The sequence below is a fragment of the Sphaeramia orbicularis genome, chromosome 8 (assembly GCF_902148855.1).
Source record: "Sphaeramia orbicularis chromosome 8, fSphaOr1.1, whole genome shotgun sequence".
Lineage (NCBI taxonomy): Eukaryota > Metazoa > Chordata > Actinopteri > Kurtiformes > Apogonidae > Sphaeramia > Sphaeramia orbicularis.
In genome coordinates this window covers 1432618-1450916 of record NC_043964.1, presented here as the reverse complement: position 1 = coordinate 1450916, position 18299 = coordinate 1432618, and the positions used below count along the sequence as shown (strand labels likewise).

General features: G+C 37.2%; 1 protein-coding gene across 1 annotated transcript in view; it reads left to right on the top strand.

Annotated features, from left to right (window-relative positions):
- The window catches only part of LOC115424582 (tetratricopeptide repeat protein 30A-like), a 37743-nt gene that overhangs the window by 11983 nt on the left and 7461 nt on the right, over positions 1 to 18299 (top strand). The window contains exons 6-17 of the mRNA XM_030141939.1: positions 98 to 202; positions 321 to 449; positions 8835 to 8884; positions 11217 to 11369; positions 12510 to 12575; positions 13392 to 13445; positions 14133 to 14198; positions 14414 to 14490; positions 14992 to 15199; positions 16501 to 16572; positions 16909 to 17012; positions 17249 to 17327. Coding sequence (XP_029997799.1) covers positions 98 to 202; positions 321 to 449; positions 8835 to 8884; positions 11217 to 11369; positions 12510 to 12575; positions 13392 to 13445; positions 14133 to 14198; positions 14414 to 14490; positions 14992 to 15199; positions 16501 to 16572; positions 16909 to 17012; positions 17249 to 17327 — 1163 coding nt within the window. The remainder of the gene's footprint in view (positions 1 to 97; positions 203 to 320; positions 450 to 8834; positions 8885 to 11216; positions 11370 to 12509; positions 12576 to 13391; positions 13446 to 14132; positions 14199 to 14413; positions 14491 to 14991; positions 15200 to 16500; positions 16573 to 16908; positions 17013 to 17248; positions 17328 to 18299) is intronic.

The following is an 18299-nucleotide window of genomic DNA, read 5'->3' as shown; positions in this document are numbered from 1 at the left end:
AAGGAGATTTAAAAATAAATAAATAAATAAATAAAATATAAAAAATAGAACCCAGTTAAGTCCTGCTGTGTTTTCCTGTTTTTCATTCCTCCTTTAGCGCTGTCCTACAACATTGCCCTGTGTTACTATAGTCTGAAGAACTACGCCCAGGCCCTGAAATACATCGGAGAAATCATAGAGCGAGGCATCCGGGAACATCCAGGTGAAAGCACACCCCGGTGGAACTACCGTTAATCTGCTGTTGAAGTTCAATACAGTAGTAACGTACAGAATGACAACACATCCTGAACCGACCTGCTCGTGTTAAATCCACATTTTAGAACTGAGTGTGGGGATGACGACTGAAGGCATCGACGTGCACAGCGTGGGCAACACTCTGGTTCTGCATCAGACGGCGCTGATCGAAGCCTTCAACCTGAAAGCAGCCATCGAGTACCAGCTGAAGAACCGTAAGACCCACACTCACCCTCAGCCACGTATCAAACAGAATAACTGAAGTGTATGGATTATTACTGTTCTTAAAGCTGGGTTTATAGACTACACTGCAGGTTTTGTTACAGATTTCATCCCCTGTTTATGCCCATTATAACAGGCTGCATTTTTCCATAACTACACTGGAAAAAATCTAAATCTTACAAGTGTATTTTTCTCATTTCTAGTCAAAATATCTCATTACACTTAAAATAAGACAGAATCACCTAAAGAGTAACTTTCAGTGAGATGTAAGAACTGATTTTTAGACAATAGATCTTGAAAATCTTTTTTCAAGAAATCTTACCAAGATAATTTTCACTTGTTCCATTGGCAGATTTTTTTTTTGCTTGAATTAAGCAAAAAAAATCTTGAATTAAGCAAACTGAAAAGTAACTGAAAAGTTACTCTTTAGGTGATTATGTCTTATTTTAAGTGTGATGAGATATTTTGACTAGAAATGAGAAAAATACACTTGGTGAGATTTGATTTTTTCCAGTGTGCATCTATCACACCAGCTGTTTATGGTTTTACACTTGATACAGACAGGGTTCCAGCAGGGTCTTAAAAAGTCTTGATTTTACAAATCTGCATTTAATACCTTAAAAAAGTCTTTAAAAGGTATTCAATTTGATATGGTGGGTCTTAGGTTATGCTGCCATTACCTTGTTGGCTGTATTGTGTTTAAATGTGTCTGTTAAATGTCCAAACTGCAAAGAAAGTAACGTTAGTCAACTCAGTTCCACCTGTTCCAACCTGACAATTTATACTGACATTAGAAACCAACTGTCGCTAACTTTCCAGCCCCTGGTGAGAAATGACTTGGAACAGTGGGAATCAAGGCGCTGGAGTAAACAAATTTTTACCAGTATGACTGTGAAATAGGCTGTGAAATGGGCTTTAAATTCTGTTCTAAGTAGTCTTAAAAAAGTCTTAAAAAACGTCTTAAATATAATTTTTAGAAACCTGTAGGAACCCTGTACAGAGCAACAATGTACTGCACCAAGACTCATAGAACCAGGGTTACAGTCTATACCCGTCAGATCAAGCAAATGAGCTCAAATGTGTCGTACCAGAACTTTATTGCTGCAGACGGTCTTTATTTTCCAACCAGTACTACATGATAAGTCTGTCTGATAGAATATGATTTACACACAGCACACCAAACCACCAATCACCATCATTCATGATCAGTTTATCAAATAACCAAAGCAGACTCTGTCCCTGCTCATCATCGACCACGACTTAACAATGACTGAGGGCAAAAAGAACACAGAAAAAAAAGAAAAGAAAACCGTTTTGTAGAATTATTTCTGCTACACAACGGACGATGTTGATCTTTAAACTGATAGTTCATCCACAGTTCATTCAGTTTTACAGCGTTGAAGTTCTCCATGTTCTGTCACCATAAAACCCTTTATTTCACTGCCTCATTACACAGTAGAAGACGGTTATATTGTTTATGCACCCTCATTTATAAAGTGTGTCTGTAGTGTGTTGTAATGGTAATAAAAGAAATATTTACTTTTACTACAGCGCCTTTCATATAAGAAATGTAGCTTGAAGTGCTTTATAATACTTATTAACTTATATACACATAGAATGCACATAATTAATGTAACATAAGGATAAAGTTGAGGATAAGGTGTAGTATATTGGTCAGTTGAGACAAGAAAAAACATAGCGCTTAATTAAACTGCACTGCTGCATAATCTTTATGGCTGTTTTCTCATTACAAAAACAAGAACTTTGTTAGAAAATGCTGTTTTTTTTACAGCCGTATACATCCTCCGCTGTTCTCTGAAGTTATAATGAAAAGACTTAAATGTAGAATCAACTTTTAAATGAGCCCACACACTGCCAGTTGTCTGATCTGCACCGCTGCATGTCACTGATTAAACACACTGCATTATGTTATAATTATGGACAATCTTTGACAGTCCTTAAAGATTCACCGTCACATAAAGGCATGTAGCCAATCCGCTGACAACTCTGTAAACAATGTTCTGGGTGGAATTAAGTTGGAAGACAATTTCTAAGCTTTTTCTTCTCATTCCTGTAATAGTAAGATTCCTACAAACTTGGCTTGCGACATCAAAAAGTGTCTCCTAATGGTGTATTTATGGCTCTTAACAAATCAGATATACTGCTTTTGTACTAGGGCTGCAGCAAATGATTATTTTCATTGTTAATTAATCTGTCAAGTTATGTTCTCAATCAATCACTTAAATTTTTTGGTTCATAAAATGTCAGACAGTCAGTGTCTCTGAAAGCCTGTGGTGTCTTCCTCAGATGTTTGGTTGAAATCTCCAGAGTTAATGCATTTAGTCTACCTATCATAAAGATATTGATGTTTAGGAAGCTGGAAACAGGCGATTTTTTACTTTTATTTATCTATTTTTAGAAATTATTCAAACTGATTATCAGTCATCCAAATAGTTTTCAATTAACTTAGTCATAATCAGTTAATTGTTGAAGTTCTACTGTGAAATGACACTGTTGTGAAGAAATATTGATTGAAATACTATAGATTCATTAACACAGTACTTCCTGTGTGATTATTTTTTATGCTCATTTTATTTTCCCTAATGAATTAACATGGTGTAGTTTCTGCAGCCGGACCTTCAGACTCAGATTAAATTTATTAACACTTAAAGACCTACAGCTGTTTTTGAGGCAACTTCCAAATGCAGTTTTCTCAACATTTAACTTGTAACATATGACATGTAGGTGTAAATTCAAAGTTTATTGTATCAAAACAGAGAAAACTGAAGAAAAAGTGATTTTTTTCAGCTAAATATATCAAACTGAATGTGAAAATGAACATCAGCAACCACTGTCATTGATCCAACTCCATGGGTTCTACTGAAGAATCAGTGTTGTAGAAGATGACAGTGTTTCCATGGTAACTACAGAGCCTCTGATCATCTAAATGATGTCTGATGATGCCGAAAAGCTGAGGAACTGTATTTTACTTCATCAACAGGTATTAAACATTTTAGTTCAGTAGATGCTTTTTGTCTTGGTGGATGTTTAGGTCTTCTAGGGTTAACCCCCAGTGTCCAAACATAACTGTTCATCTGTCCCATTCTCTATCCCCACCAGCTTTACAAGCTTGCAGGAGAAAACCCCATCATCCAGTCACAGCTTTCACAGTACCCAGGGTGCACCTCTGCATCTGCTGGAGACCTGACGTGTACTTACATTTAGGAGCAGGCCGCTGGTACCTATGCCCCTGACATAGGAACATAAACCAGCCTTAAAAGTCTGAAGGTTTATAATCTGCGATAACTCTAGTAAGATAGAAGTGATGCATTATGGGTACAGTCTGAAAAGTCCATGGGTTGACTACGATGCCCTCATGATACGAGAACATGTATGGATTATTTTTTAACCCAGTCGGGGAATGTGTTTGAAGTCCACACACTTCTTCCGACTGGGCTGCAGCGCTCGAAGCCCTTTCATATCAAAGCTTTCATCTTGAAGAGTCGAAAAAACATCACTTCAATATTCCAGTCAAATGTTTTTAATGTAGAAGCATCGTGTTATAATGTAAGAATGTGGATCTCCTTTGAAATTAAACACTCCTTCTGCAGATGCTTGCCCATTTTTTTTGCCCATATTTAATAAAGTGTCTAAAAGTTTAAAGTTGTCCATTAGCTGCCAAAAATAACCTTATCTAGAATGAAAGTTTTCCAAAGGGTCGAAATAATTCAGGCTTCATTAACCACATTCATATAGTTATTGCATTTTTTTTTGTTTGTTTTTTTACATTAAAGATTGATCAAAAACAAAAACTAAAAAGAATCTTTGCTATTAAAAAGTAGACTTCCACTGCAAGCAGTAAACAATAGTCACAGCCTTGTTAGCTTCTGCTTTATGTTTATGTGATATTTGCAGTTAAGCTGCATGATTTAGCAGCAAAAAACCAACCTTAATGAGATGAAAAAGCTGAATTTATCTGACATGTAGCTGGAGATAAAATGAGAGTGACTGAAATGAGATGGAAATCACCCCGAGCCTCCTTTTATCTTCGAATGCAGCGTTGTCCTCTCACCTTTCTGCAGCCCCTCTGTCACATTATCAGACTAAAGCTTTAAAGAACAGTGATCAGAGGAAGACGAGCAGGAAGGAGGATGTCTGAAGCTGACATCAAACATGAGCTGGGTTGAAAAGATCTGCACGACGACCTCAGCAAGACAGGCACGAAGGACAGTGGTCTGAACCCCAATGTAAAACCTCAAAGAAACTGTTTTTGGATAAAGTAATCCTCTTATTTTGTCATAATAGATAATACAATAAATAAGTGGTAATGGGGAAAAAATCCCTATTAAAAGTCTTGCAGGTAATTTTCTAATTATTCTATTAAATTTAATTAGTAAATGCACAATAGATAGTATTAGCTAACTCTAATTAAATGATCTTGCTATTCTTGTATTAACCTCAGAATAAATCATTTACACTGTGTTTTGAAGCCATGTATCCCAGAGTGGACCTCTGTTATTTGTCATATTATGTGCTATCCAGTGTTTAGGTGCATTACTGTCATCTATGTTTGTGTGCTAGTTGGAGTTAATGTCCCCTTTACTAAACAAATCCATGTCTGGACAAATGAGGACAATAATGAGGGTCATTTCTGATTTCTGCGGCCAGAATAGGGGTAGGTGGGGTTTACATCTGTCCCAAAAGCCATGTAAGTACACCACTACCAGTCAAAAGTTTGGACTCACCTGGTTTTTCTTTATTTTCATGACTATTTGCATTGTAGATTCACACTGAAGGCATCAAAACTAAGAATGAGCACATGGAATTATGGAGTTAAAAAAAAGTGTGATATAACTCAAAGCATGTTTTATATTTTAGATTCTTCTAAATAGCCACATTTCGCTTTTATTACTGCTTTGCACATTCTTGGCATTCTCTCAATGAGCTTCATGAGGTAGTCACCTGAAATGTTTTCCAAAAGTCTTGAAGGAGTTCACAGTGATGCTGAGCACTTGTTGGCCATCTGCGGTCCATCTCATGTCGTTTAAATGAGACGGTGAGTCCAAACCTTTGACTGGTAGTGTATGTCACAACATTAAGGCCCAATCCCAATTCACCCCTCAGCCCTCCCCCTTACCCCTCCCCCTTGGGCCTTGCACTTGGCACTTAGTAGGGGTTAAAACATTCCCTTATGAAATGGGAAAACCCTTCGATACCTGTTATGTCATCAGCAGTCATCGATGCTGCTATAAACAGATGCAACTACTTTGTTTCTGAAAGAATTCCCCATGCCGTCAGCAGCTGTAACCGTCTCTGTTGCATGGGCTTTGGGCATCTTTTTGCGGCTATCAAGCGCAAATCGCAGAAATGCGATCTATAAGACATTAAAATGGCAGTAAGTGGTTGATCAAATGATTAAGTTGTTTACAAAGAAAATACGTACATTTGCGTTTTTCTGTCATCACCCTGCTGCACTTTTTCGCTGTGTCTACCTCCATCCTGCCGACACTCCTTAGCCCTTTCTCTCCGATTCATCGACAATCGGGACAGCCCTACCCCTACCCCTACCCCTACCCCTACCCCTACCCCTACCCTACCCCTACCCCTACCCCTTCACATGAATGCGCAAAATGGAGGGGGAGGGCCTAAGTCTTGCTCTGTCTGTGATTTCATGAGATACAAGAAACTTTACTGCACTCGTTTTAATGTTTTTTGAGAAGTTTTGCGTCATTCATGTTACTTGTGTATGTGGATCTTACCATTTATTTGTTATAGTACAGGTTTATTTTTTCAAGGTCAAGGTTACTTTATTTTTACCCGTAGGTAGATTTGTTTTGCAGTCTAGGTGATTGCCTTGGCGTTACAACAACACATACATTGAACATTCAAGACAGGCACTTGATCACACTTACAGACAGGACAAAAAGACAGGACAAAAAGTGCTCAATGTTCCACCATTCATCTGTATAGCAGCATGGATAAGTAAAAGAATAAAATAAATAAGATCAAATAAATAAAAACAAGATGCAATAAAACACCATAAAAACCAGAAAAGGTAAAATAAAAACAATCAGATAAAAACCAGGATAAGAACATAAAATTAAAAAATTTAAAAAATTTAAAAATTTGAAGTCACAATAATAATAAATAGAGCAAAGAAATGGAATAAATAACTAAAAAAGTTAGTAAAGTGCAATGTCACTGTTTCTTATTGAGCTCAGTGACGGCGACAAGAACAAAGCTATTTTTATAACGCTGTGTCCTGCACCTTGGGACTAAGAACCTCCATCCAGAGGAAAGGAGTTGAAATTCACCTGGTAAAGGATGGGAGTCATTGTTAAGAACTGATGAAGCCGTCCTCTGGACCTGTTTAGTGTACAGGGAGGCGGGACAAGACTGGGACTGACCAATCAGGCGACTGGACCATCTCACTATTTGATTTAGTGAGTTTCTCTGCAACTGAGGTCTGACTGAACCACGCCACCAGACAAAAAGATAAAACAGACTCAATAAAAGAACAATAAAACAAAGTTAAAATGGTTCGGTCAGTGTGGAAGTGTGCCAGTTTCCTAAGACAGTGGAGGCGCCAAAGACCTAGTCTAATATAGTCTAATATATCCAAATCTATCTCCACACTTCCTTAACTCTGTGCCGGTGTTGTAGATTTGTCTTTTACCAGCCTCTGTTGCTCCTGGATACAGGATGGAGGTTCTCTGGGTTGTTTGGCTGGGTCTTGGGCAGCACTGACCTCAACAATGCATTTGCAAAAATACTATTGTAAGAGAAATCATTATGGTGAACTATGTGCACATTAGGGAGCGTGTCATGTTGTTAAAATGACTAAATCCTGACCAGCGGAAAGTATTTGCATCTCTGAGGTTGTTCTTTCACGTGGCGAGGTGGAGTTTCAAAGCAAAGATAGAGGCAGGAGCGAAAATGACAATATTCACCCTTTCACCCCTGGAGACTGCTTCCATTTTACCAGACTACCCAAAGACTCAATGAAGAACTTCACTTAATCCAGAAAATACTGTGGAAAAAAAACAAACAAAAAAAACATTAACATTGTACGTCATCAGATTTTCATGTCAGTCTTTTTGACCGGTCTTAGTTATGTTTTCATGTGCCCTTTGACCTCGACACAGAGGTGGATGAGAAAAGGCGTAAAGAGATCTTTTCACCTCTGTTTAACAGTATAGATCTGTGAGAAGTTATAAGACCTTCTGCAAAAGAATACGTATTCATATGGAAGAAGGTGAAGACCAAATCAATCCCAAATTCACTGAGTCTCATTTGTTGATGATTTTAGAATTGATTTTAAGACTTTATTGTTTGTTTTTAAAGCTGTGAATGGACTGGCCCCACAGTGCACCACAGACCTCATCCAAATTTATAACCCACTGAGGTCCGAGGGTCAGCTCCAGCTTGTGGTGCTGAAGATGAGACTTAAAACCAGGGGGGACAGACAGGGCTTTCTCTGTGGTCGGTCCCAGACTCTGGAAGGCCCAGCCCCCCAACGTCCAAACAGCCCCCGTGGTGGAGTGTTTTAAGTCTCGTCACTTTTATTCTCTGGCTTTTAACTCTGCGTGAGTTGTGTGGTCCTCTGTGTCTTGTATTTACTTATTTATTTTATTTATGTCATTATTTTTAACTATTTAATTATAATAATAATCATACATTTTATTTGTATAGTGCTTTTCGTGGTACTCAAAGATGCTTTACATACAGCAGATAAAATTTTGATTTTATTATTTCATTTATAGAATTGTTGTAGTTTTATGTACTTGTTTATTTAGTGTATTTCTTTTGTTTTTATGATGTGCAGCACTTTGGAAATGTTCTTGTTGTTTAAATATGCTATATAGATAAAGTGGATTGGATTGGATATAGTACATAATACAATTTAATATGATACAATACAATACAATAGTTTTTATTGTCATTATGTGTGCAGTTAAATTAGGAGTGTTACTCTAGTCAGTGCAACAATATGAAAATCAGTACGTCAGAAAATAATAGAGCAGATATACAATTACAAAAACTAAAAAGTAAAATAATAATAGAACTAAAGCAGAATAAACTAGAAATAGACGTAAACTATGAATAGACCTAATATTAACAGTATATTAACTCTAAGTAACTGTAACTATAAGTATATATTTAGTACTTGTCCAGTCTGTAGGTGAACAAACTGCATGAAAAGACTAATTTGATTCCTTAACCTCTGGCTGATATCTAATAGATAGAAGAATATGATTGTGAAAATGTGAATTTATAATAGTAATAATAATCCTATTGCTTCTGCAGACGTAGATGAAATGTGCGCACTGAGCTGAGCTGTTGTCTCTTCTGTTTTGTTTCCATGTGGATCGCTGCAGTGAAAGGAGCTCAGGAGGCTCTGACAGACATGCCCCCCAGATCAGAGGAGGTAACATCTCCAGCTTCGTCCTCTGTGTGAATGTGTGTCCTGACCTGAATCCAGTCGCTGTCTGGACCTGCCCCGCCGTCCCAGCAGCCTGTAGACGCAACGCCATAACATACAACAACAATATGAGAACACACTGTAAAAACAAACCTTTAGAATCTACTCAATAAAAGTGAAGTAACCATTTTTACACCCATTTGGTTGAGCAGATATGACCCCATATTTGGAGTAAAATGTGACTAAATTGAACAGAAATGAGGTCAAATCCACCGAACATCTCCCAATAGATTATACAACAAATGATTCCTAAAAAGTGAGTAATATTAACTCTCAATTGTTAATAGGAATATGTTCATCTACTTAATTTAGGGCAGGGAGGATTAATGTAAATATTGATAGTATCCATACTAAAGTGTGTGTATTGGTATTTTATCGACACTAGCATGATGAGATCAATACTTTTATCGCAGTTTTACCCACCCCTGTATGGAACACCATTACAGAGAATGGTGCAAGAACATGCAACTCAACAGAAATATTCATTCAACAAAAAATAACTAAAAAAAACAGTCAAGCACACCATGACTGTGCTATATATAAAAACAACAACACTTCTGATAAACTCAGAACACCGTAAAACACATAAAAACTGTCCCAACTAGTTTGTCCCATTGCATGCTGGGAAACTCCCCCCAGCTGCTCCTCCAACACGTCCCAATATTATGGGGTAGATTTCATTCTATTATTTTAAGTAGCAGTTGTTACTGTGAACAAATAGGTCAGCTTTAACCAGTCAGAACAGATTTCAGTGGGTAAATATTACAGTTGATTCCAATGGAACTGATGTCCATAGTTTGTATTTACCAACCCCCAAAAGCCTTTTTCACAGTGCAGATTCAGCCGCACACGCGTAGGCTTCCAGGATCTGATGATCACGGTTTTACTCTTCCATCGTTAAATTAAATGTCCTGCAGGGACACAGTCATTATCAACAGCAGCCTTTCAACCACTGCCCTCTAGTGGACATTAACACAACTTGCACCCATGTACATAATGCATTTTTTAGAATTTGATTGTTTATTGGAATAACAAAACTAAAGCCAAAGCCATAAAACTAAGTCCACATTCTTATTTTATTTATGTGGCTTGTAAAACCTTTTTAAAACTTTTCACATTTGCACAGAAAAGGAATCCTGAGAACATCTTAAACCCATAAAAACCCGAACATCCACCAGCCACCAAAACCATCTACCAGTCTAAACTGTTTAATACCTATTGCTCCAGTAACTAAATAATGACACGTCCAAATTTTTCCTCTTTTTTTTTAGTGTAAAAACACAAGTGAAATTACATTAAATTATTTACATTTACAAACTATCCTTTCACAAAAATATGAACCACCTGAAATGTCTTAACCCATAAAGACCTAAACCATCTACTGATCTAAACTGTTTAATATCTGCTGATCAATTAATCCTATCAATACATGTAAATAACTGGTGTAAAATTCAGTTTGTCCTCTTTTCATGGTCATCAGATATGACCCATTTGGACATTCAGAAGCTCCGTAGTTACCATGGAAACACCATCTTCTTCTACAGCATTGATTTACCAGTAAAACCCATGGAGTTGGATCAATGACAGTGGATGAGGACACTGGGTTTAACTTCAGTTAATGATAAATTTAGCTGAAAAAGTAACTTTTTCTTCAGTTTTCTCTGTTTCTGATATAATAAACCTCAACTTAAATCTGAGCTTTAATGAACATCTACATGATCATTGAATTAAATATAAGAAAAGACATGATATACATTGAAAAAAGACAAAATACATGGGATAATATTATAATAAATGATGATAAATCACTTAAGAAAAGTCAAATATAGAGAAAAAACTATTTTGGAGGTGACACTAAAGTAGCACTGGGTCTTTATGGGTTAAAAAAAAAAACCTCGAAATATTGATTTATAGATTTAGGGAATAATAATGACAGGAATGAATAAACGGTTCTTTCATGTAAGACACAACAAGCACTGTATTGGATGAGAAGCAGCTATGAAACAGCATCATTTATGAAGAAGAATGATGCATGTGTCAGATAAAAGCTTTGACAAACAAATGGACAATATTAAAACAAAGTTATGATCCAAACCAGAGGTTCACTTCAGGGTCCAAACACTTAAACCAGCTCTGATAAAACACCCCATCTGTCAGATTCTCAATCAGCAGCTCAGGTCGTATGTTATCGTATGAATCTCCCCTTTACATCTGACTGCATTAGCCCTTTACCGTAGTTTTCATTGTCCTAAAGTGTAACGTTTGTGTGTTTCCGCAGGAGCTGGACCCAGTGACGCTCCACAACCAGGCTCTGGTGAACATGGACACAAAGCCGTCGGAGGGTTTTGAGAAGCTGGCCTTCCTTCTGCAGCAGCCCTCCTTCCCTCCCGTCACATTCGGAAACCTGCTGCTGCTTTACTGCAAACACGAGGTACGCTTCGTAACGCGATGTATGACCCGTGATGGCAGCAGCATTCAGGGTCTGTACAGACGGTGGGTTTATGAGGGATGTATTCACAGTCAGTGTGTTACCAGAAACATTCAATCAGACTTAGAGTTTTGGAGATGCTCCAGTCGTCATCATCATAATTTGGTCCGTAACAAAGTCATTGCATGTTGCTGCTTCCAACAGATTTAACTCTGAGGATGTTCACCTGCTGTTTGTTATGTCACAGCCACTGAAAGGTTCTACTGTAGTGAGATAATGCACTTATTATTGTCATTATTATTATTTTAATGCACTTTTCTGTAGTTGCTTTCCCAATTTTGTTGTATAGGTGACTATACAATGACCATACATCTTATCTTATCTTATCTTATCTTATCTTATCTTATCTTATCTTATCTTATCTTACCTTATCTTATCTTTTCTTACCTTATCTTACCTTACCTTACCTTACCTTACCTTACCTTATCTTTCTTCTTCAGAATAGCCTTTATCGTCATTGTGTGTACAATGAAATTAGGAAAGTTTAAGGTGATTTTAGAACCTGAGTGAAATTTGAAGAAAAAAGATTAGGTTAACTGTGTTTCTAAATTCCTCTTAATGATTAGAACTGGACAAACAATCTCCAAAATTATATACACTGAGTAAAATTAAATAAAACAGCAATACATTTTTGACATTTTGTAAGTGTTTTAGCTGAAAACATAAACAAAATAAACCCTAAAGACGAAAGAAAAAATCCTGTTTCATTATAATATTATCACCAATAATATTAAGATAAGATCCCTTGATAAAAGTTGTAATTTTATCCAGTAGAACCAATAAACTGATGTTTAACATGTTCATTCAGATCTGAAATAGCATATTTTTTTATTTTATTTATTCATTTATTTTTATCCCTGGGCCCTGTAGAGCTCACATCATCACGTTCTCCAACAAAACCTCTCACTTCAGCATTTTCCACTGAGACCAGTGACAGTCTCTAAATCTGACCTGTAGATCTGACCTCCTGTGGTTTGAGTCTTAGTGGAAAAAGCTGAACACGCAGAGGACCGTGGGTCTTTAATTAAAATAGTATTACTGTCTCAGCTGGGTTTTCTCTCTCTCTCTCTCTCTCTCTGTCAGTATTTTGACCTGGCAGCTGACGTCCTGGCAGAAAACGCTCATCTCACCTACAAGTTCCTGTCTCCGGTGAGTCAGAACCCTGTTCACATGTTGATGTTTCAGACCAAACTTAGCTTGAAGTAAATCTGCTTTATTATATCATTATTACATCTTAATGCTTATCTTTATTTGATCTTAACCATGTAAAACAGTGGTTTCCAACCTTTTTTGACTCGTGACCCCATTTGAACATCACAAATTTCTGGTGACCGCAGACATTCAAAACGGAGACTTTTTTTTTTTTTTTGCTGAAATTAATTTGTTTTTGATCATGTAATAGTTTGCTATGCTATGTTGAAAATAAATGTTAAAGTTAGAGGACATTTAGTCTGTATAATGTATATTATTGTGGACGGAGGCAGTAAATCCAGGTGTAGATTACTGCACAAAGGGAGAATTTTATTTTCCTTGGTATTTACGAGGCTGCAAATTAATACTGAAAAAAACAATAACTCAAACTATGAATTATGAAAGAGCTGCAGCATCTGAAACTGACCACAATGAACATTTGACACAAACAGAACCATAGTGCTGCAGTTTCAGCTTCAGTTTGTCATGTCTCTTATGGATTGTGATTGTCTCTCTCAACTCACCATAGATTTTTTTATTAGTAAGTTTATTAATCAATAAATTACTCAGTTTATCAATTAATCAATTACTAGAAATTTCAGGTGACCCCATTTGGATTCCAGGCGACCCCACATGGGGTCCCGACCCCAAGGTTGAAAAACACCGATGTAAAAAGATCCAACTGTTCATTGATTTGTACTATTGTAAATCTCCCTCAGTTTAAAATACTGCTATGATATGTAAAATATTAAAGTTTTGCATTTTTCTTTTCAGTACATGTATGAGTTTCTTGATGCCTTGCTCACCTGCCAGACAGCACCAGAGGAGGTACAGTAACAACAGATAAAAGCTGCAACATTGTCTGTATTATTTTCTCAATTCTTCAATTTATTGTTAACTTTGTAAAACAATAAAAAAAAGAAAAAATGACAGCAGCACAGTGACAGTGGAAACAGCAAAAATTTTCAGTTAACCCTCAAAGACCTAAAAGCATTTACAGATATAAGATGTTTAATAACTGCTGAGCCACTAATTCTAACAATACATGTAAATAATTGAGGTAAAATCCCATTTCTCAACACCATCGCCTTCTGCAAAACTGAACACTACAATGGTTGTTTTTATGTAGAATTAATGATGTAATTTGCTGAAATAGTCATGTTTTTTTCAGTTTTCTCTGTTTAGGTATAATAACCTTTGAATTTACTCTGAGATTTTATGCATATTTACTCTATTAGTAAATTAAATGTAGGAAAATACCTGATTTACACTGAAAAAATGCAAAGGATAAAATTATAATGATTGAAATGATAAGAAATAACTTGGTAATGGTTACATGTAGAGAGAAATTCATCTGCACATCACCACAAAAAATAGTTCTGGGTCTTTATGGGTTAACTGAAACGTCAGAACAACAAGAAAAGTAAAGATAGAAAGTCACATCGCATTCCTGTCAAAGTGCTGACTAATTAACACGTATCGCCTTCATGTCTGTCTTGTTTTCTTATTTCACAGGCTTTTAGGAAGCTTGACGAGATGAACGGCAAACTGACGGAGCAGCTCCGTAAACTGGCCAAGCAGGTCATTCATTTACTCATCTCTGCAGCTTTGCACACCTCATTCAGTCACAACAGACACTTGTGTATTTGTAGAATCCCTTTGTCTTTATATGTATGTGGACTCTGTGTATGTTCTGATGTTATAAACAGATTCAGTGGAAGTGGAAGCATGTGTGTTCAGGTGTAGCTTGGTGTTCTGTAGCTCGTGGCTGAATGCATTTGTTTTTCCTCTCTCAGGTGCAGGAGGCTCGACTGGCCCGAGACGATGAAGGACAGAAGAAAGCCCTGCAGGACTATGACCTGATGCAGGAGAAGTGAGGACACAGACATACACAACATAACACAAGACCAACTATATAAGGCCATGAAAAACAGCAAGGGCTTTAAAACCCATTATCTAGAACCTGTCTATCTTCAGAAGCTCTTGAAGACCCAGCTCTTCAGAAAGTACCTCCTGTCCTACCGTTTTCCTGCCCTTTCCTACCCCATGCCCTCTTCTATGTCCTTCTGCACTTGTCTCCACTTCTACACCCTCACCCTTCTAGAACCCCTGCTTTTCCTAACCACTGGTCTCTTTTCAAGAGTTCCTTTCTGTAGCTTAATTGTTAATCCTCCACTTGTAAGTTGCTTTGGAAAAAAGCGTCTGCCAAATGCATAAATGTAATGTAAGTGTATCTATGTAGGAGATAATACATTTACAATTTAGAACTAACTACAGTCCCAACATGGAAAAATCAGCTCCTGTAAAGTTAAATGTTAGAGAAACTGTTTTCAAATGAACAGACTGAGTCACTGGTGAATGGTTGTCACCTCAGGTACATCGTGGTCCTCATGGCTCAGGCCAAGATCTACTGGAACCGGGAGAACTTCCAGATGGTGGAGAAGATTTTCCGCAAATCAGTGGAGGTGTGCAACGAAGACGACACCTGGAAACTGAACGTGGCCCACGTGCTCTTCATGCAGAACAAATACAAAGAGGCCATCGGCTTCTACGAACCCATCGTCAAGAAGCACTACGATAATGTGAGTGTGTCACAAAGGCCGGTCTGAAACCACGACCGAACACACAAACCAGTGGAGACGCAGACCAGTCTGAGAGTTAGTTAGACTTCAGTAATGACGGAGAAAGCATGAGGTCAGGACTAAACCTGTGTTTGTGTCCAGGTGGAGCAGTGTAATATTCAGGAGTGTCCGTGCAAGTGCAAACCCTCGGTAAACCCCCTGAAGAGCTCTGCAGTGTTTTCACATCTGTGCATGTTTTATGGACTTCTCGCTGCTGCTGCTCTGCAGATGTTGTGTGCCATTTCCTTCTGTTTGTTTGACTGTTTGCAGTGGTGTTGTTTCTGCATCCCAAATGTTGTCATTTTACCAGATGCAGAGTCACGATAAATCTGGGTGAAGGCTTTTGATCAAGGCACAGATTTTTATTTGATAGGAGTGACATAGTTTTTCATGCCCTGGAGAAGTTTTGTTCCTAAATGTAAAAATATGGTGCACGTCTAGATGTCAGTCACAATGTTCCAACGCTGGTATTCAGGCCTTGGCTTCAGTATTTCCTAAACAAAAGTTTTTTCTACCAATTTTACATTTTAAAGCAAAGAAACTGTGTTATGGTACAAATGTTTACTTTTATTAGATTAGATTCAACTTTATTGTCATTACAGATGTATAAGTATCTAACCAGAAGTGCAATCGGTAGATGCTATATACATAAATATAGGATAGATTTTTGGGGTGCTATAAATATACCATAAGGATTATAAAATACAGATTAATAAACATTACATTATACAATATTAAAATCCAATGAATATGTTAATAGACATAATAATGGATATATGTGAGTCGTACAGACATAATATACAGATTATGGACATGTTATACAGGTGGACAGTGAGGTGATATTATCATTCTATACAATTAAATACATTGAACATATTATACAGGTTGATAACAGTCATGTTTGTTTATATATTCAATGCCCTGACATTTTTATAAACCCGTTTACCTCAGTGGTTTTGTCTGTTTCAGTCTGTCTGTTTTTTTTATTTCAATATGATCCACTTCAAGCATTTTTTAACATTAAAACATTAAGAAATAAACCTATATACCTTGACTTGAAGTTGTCTGTTTAGAGAATATGAAGACTTTTTTTTTTTTTTTTTAATTGTCAGCGGTGTCTAAGACATTTGACTGGTACCATTAAAGTACTGAAGTTCGTACCTGGTCCAAGTATCGTGTTGATCACTTTTACTATATGAAATAGGTTTGTTTTTTCCTTTCTGTTTGGATTAAATCTGTATAAAATATGTTTGTGACTCTAGATCCTGAACGTCAGCGCTGTGGTCCTGGCCAACCTGTGTGTGTCCTACATCATGACCAGCCAGAACGAAGAGGTAAAAACAAAGAAGCAAGCATTTAATACGTATAATGAGAATGACTTTTACTTTCAGTTGAAGTAAAATCCTGTTAATGTTAAAATACTGAACAGTCATGCAAAAAAAAGGTTCATCCCATTGAAATGATTTACTTTTGTAACCATGTGAAAGAGGATTAAAAGTGCGTTAAAATGCTGAAAATGCCAATGATTTTCAGTTTTTCATGTGAGCTTGTATTTACCTGTAAATGTATACTCTCAGGATATTTAAATGGTAAACTATCCTTCTTTTTATTTGTGAGTAAAGTGTAATTTGATTTTCTTTCCCCTGTTTCCTCCTCTTGTCGTCCTCCAGGCTGAGGAACTCATGAGGAAGATTGAGAAAGAGGAGGAGCAGATCTCCTACGACGACCCTGATAAGAAGGTGTTTCACCTCTGCATCGTTAACCTGGTGATCGGGTGAGTTCCAGCTGGAAAAAAATAACACTTAAAACCTTGTTGCACTGCAGGATTTCTGGAGTTCTGTAGAAGGGATGAGGAGTCGAGGACCTGAGGAGTTAAATTAATAAAATAAACAAAAGACAAGACAAAGTTAAAGTGGATCAGGGGATCTGAGTGGTTTCTGTAGTAGCTCTAAAAGCGTTTATGAAAGACATTATGCCCAACATTCTGACACTGTTTTGTTCGTCTTTCAGAACGCTGTACTGTGCAAAGGGGAACTACGACTTCGGCATCTCTCGCGTCATCAAGAGTCTGGAGCCTTACAATAAGAAGGTGTGTTGATTATTGAAGGGTTAGAACAGCTGATCACAGCAGGTTTACCCCAAACAGGCCGTAAATATCACAGCACCTCCAACACATGTTCAAGTAAAGAACAGACCAAAGGTCCAAAACTGAACCCTCAGCTCCTCCTCTGGCATTTTTGCATATTTTTCTTTTTTCTTTTTCTTTATTTGGCTGTGTTGCAGCTCTTGACATGAAATTTGGCAAGAACTTTTCTTTTTAGTTATATTTAGAAATCTTTTAATATAATAATAATGGATTACATTTATGTAGCGCTTTTCTATTAACACATACTTATAGCGCGTACAATGGATCCATTATTCATTCACTCTCACATCCTCCCTCTGGTGGTGTTAAACTACATCTGTAGCCACAGCTGTCCTGGGGCAGACTGACAGTAGCGTGGCTGCCAGTCTGCGCCTACGGCCCCTCAGACCACCACCAAACATTCACACACATTCATACACCAGTGTGAGTAGCAGCACTGGAGGCAAGGAGGGTGAGGAGGTCTTGCCCAAGGACACAACAGCACATGGAGCGGGATTCGAACCGCCAACCCTTCGATTATTGGACTACCATCTGAGCCATGGCCGCCCCTTTTACTCTTACATGTGTTTCATACCCCATGCATTTCTCACCCTTTGGTTACCTTTGTGGCAAAAATGTACACCAACAAAAAACTGCTATAAAATCATCATACATCAATATATTTCTTCTTTCGCTTTTTTTCATAAATCTCTTAAACAACTTTAGCCCTGCTCAAAACTACCAAACATTCAACTTTCATATTGTATTATAAATATTAAATTATTTGTGGAGTTTTTTGTTATAAATCATTCAGAATTCAAATCATTAAACTGGAATTTAAAGGGTTAAAAATCCTGAAAATTGTTGAATGTTTGACAGTTTTGAGCAGGGCTGAAAAAAAACGGGCAAAAAAGTATTGATGTGTGATAATTTTGT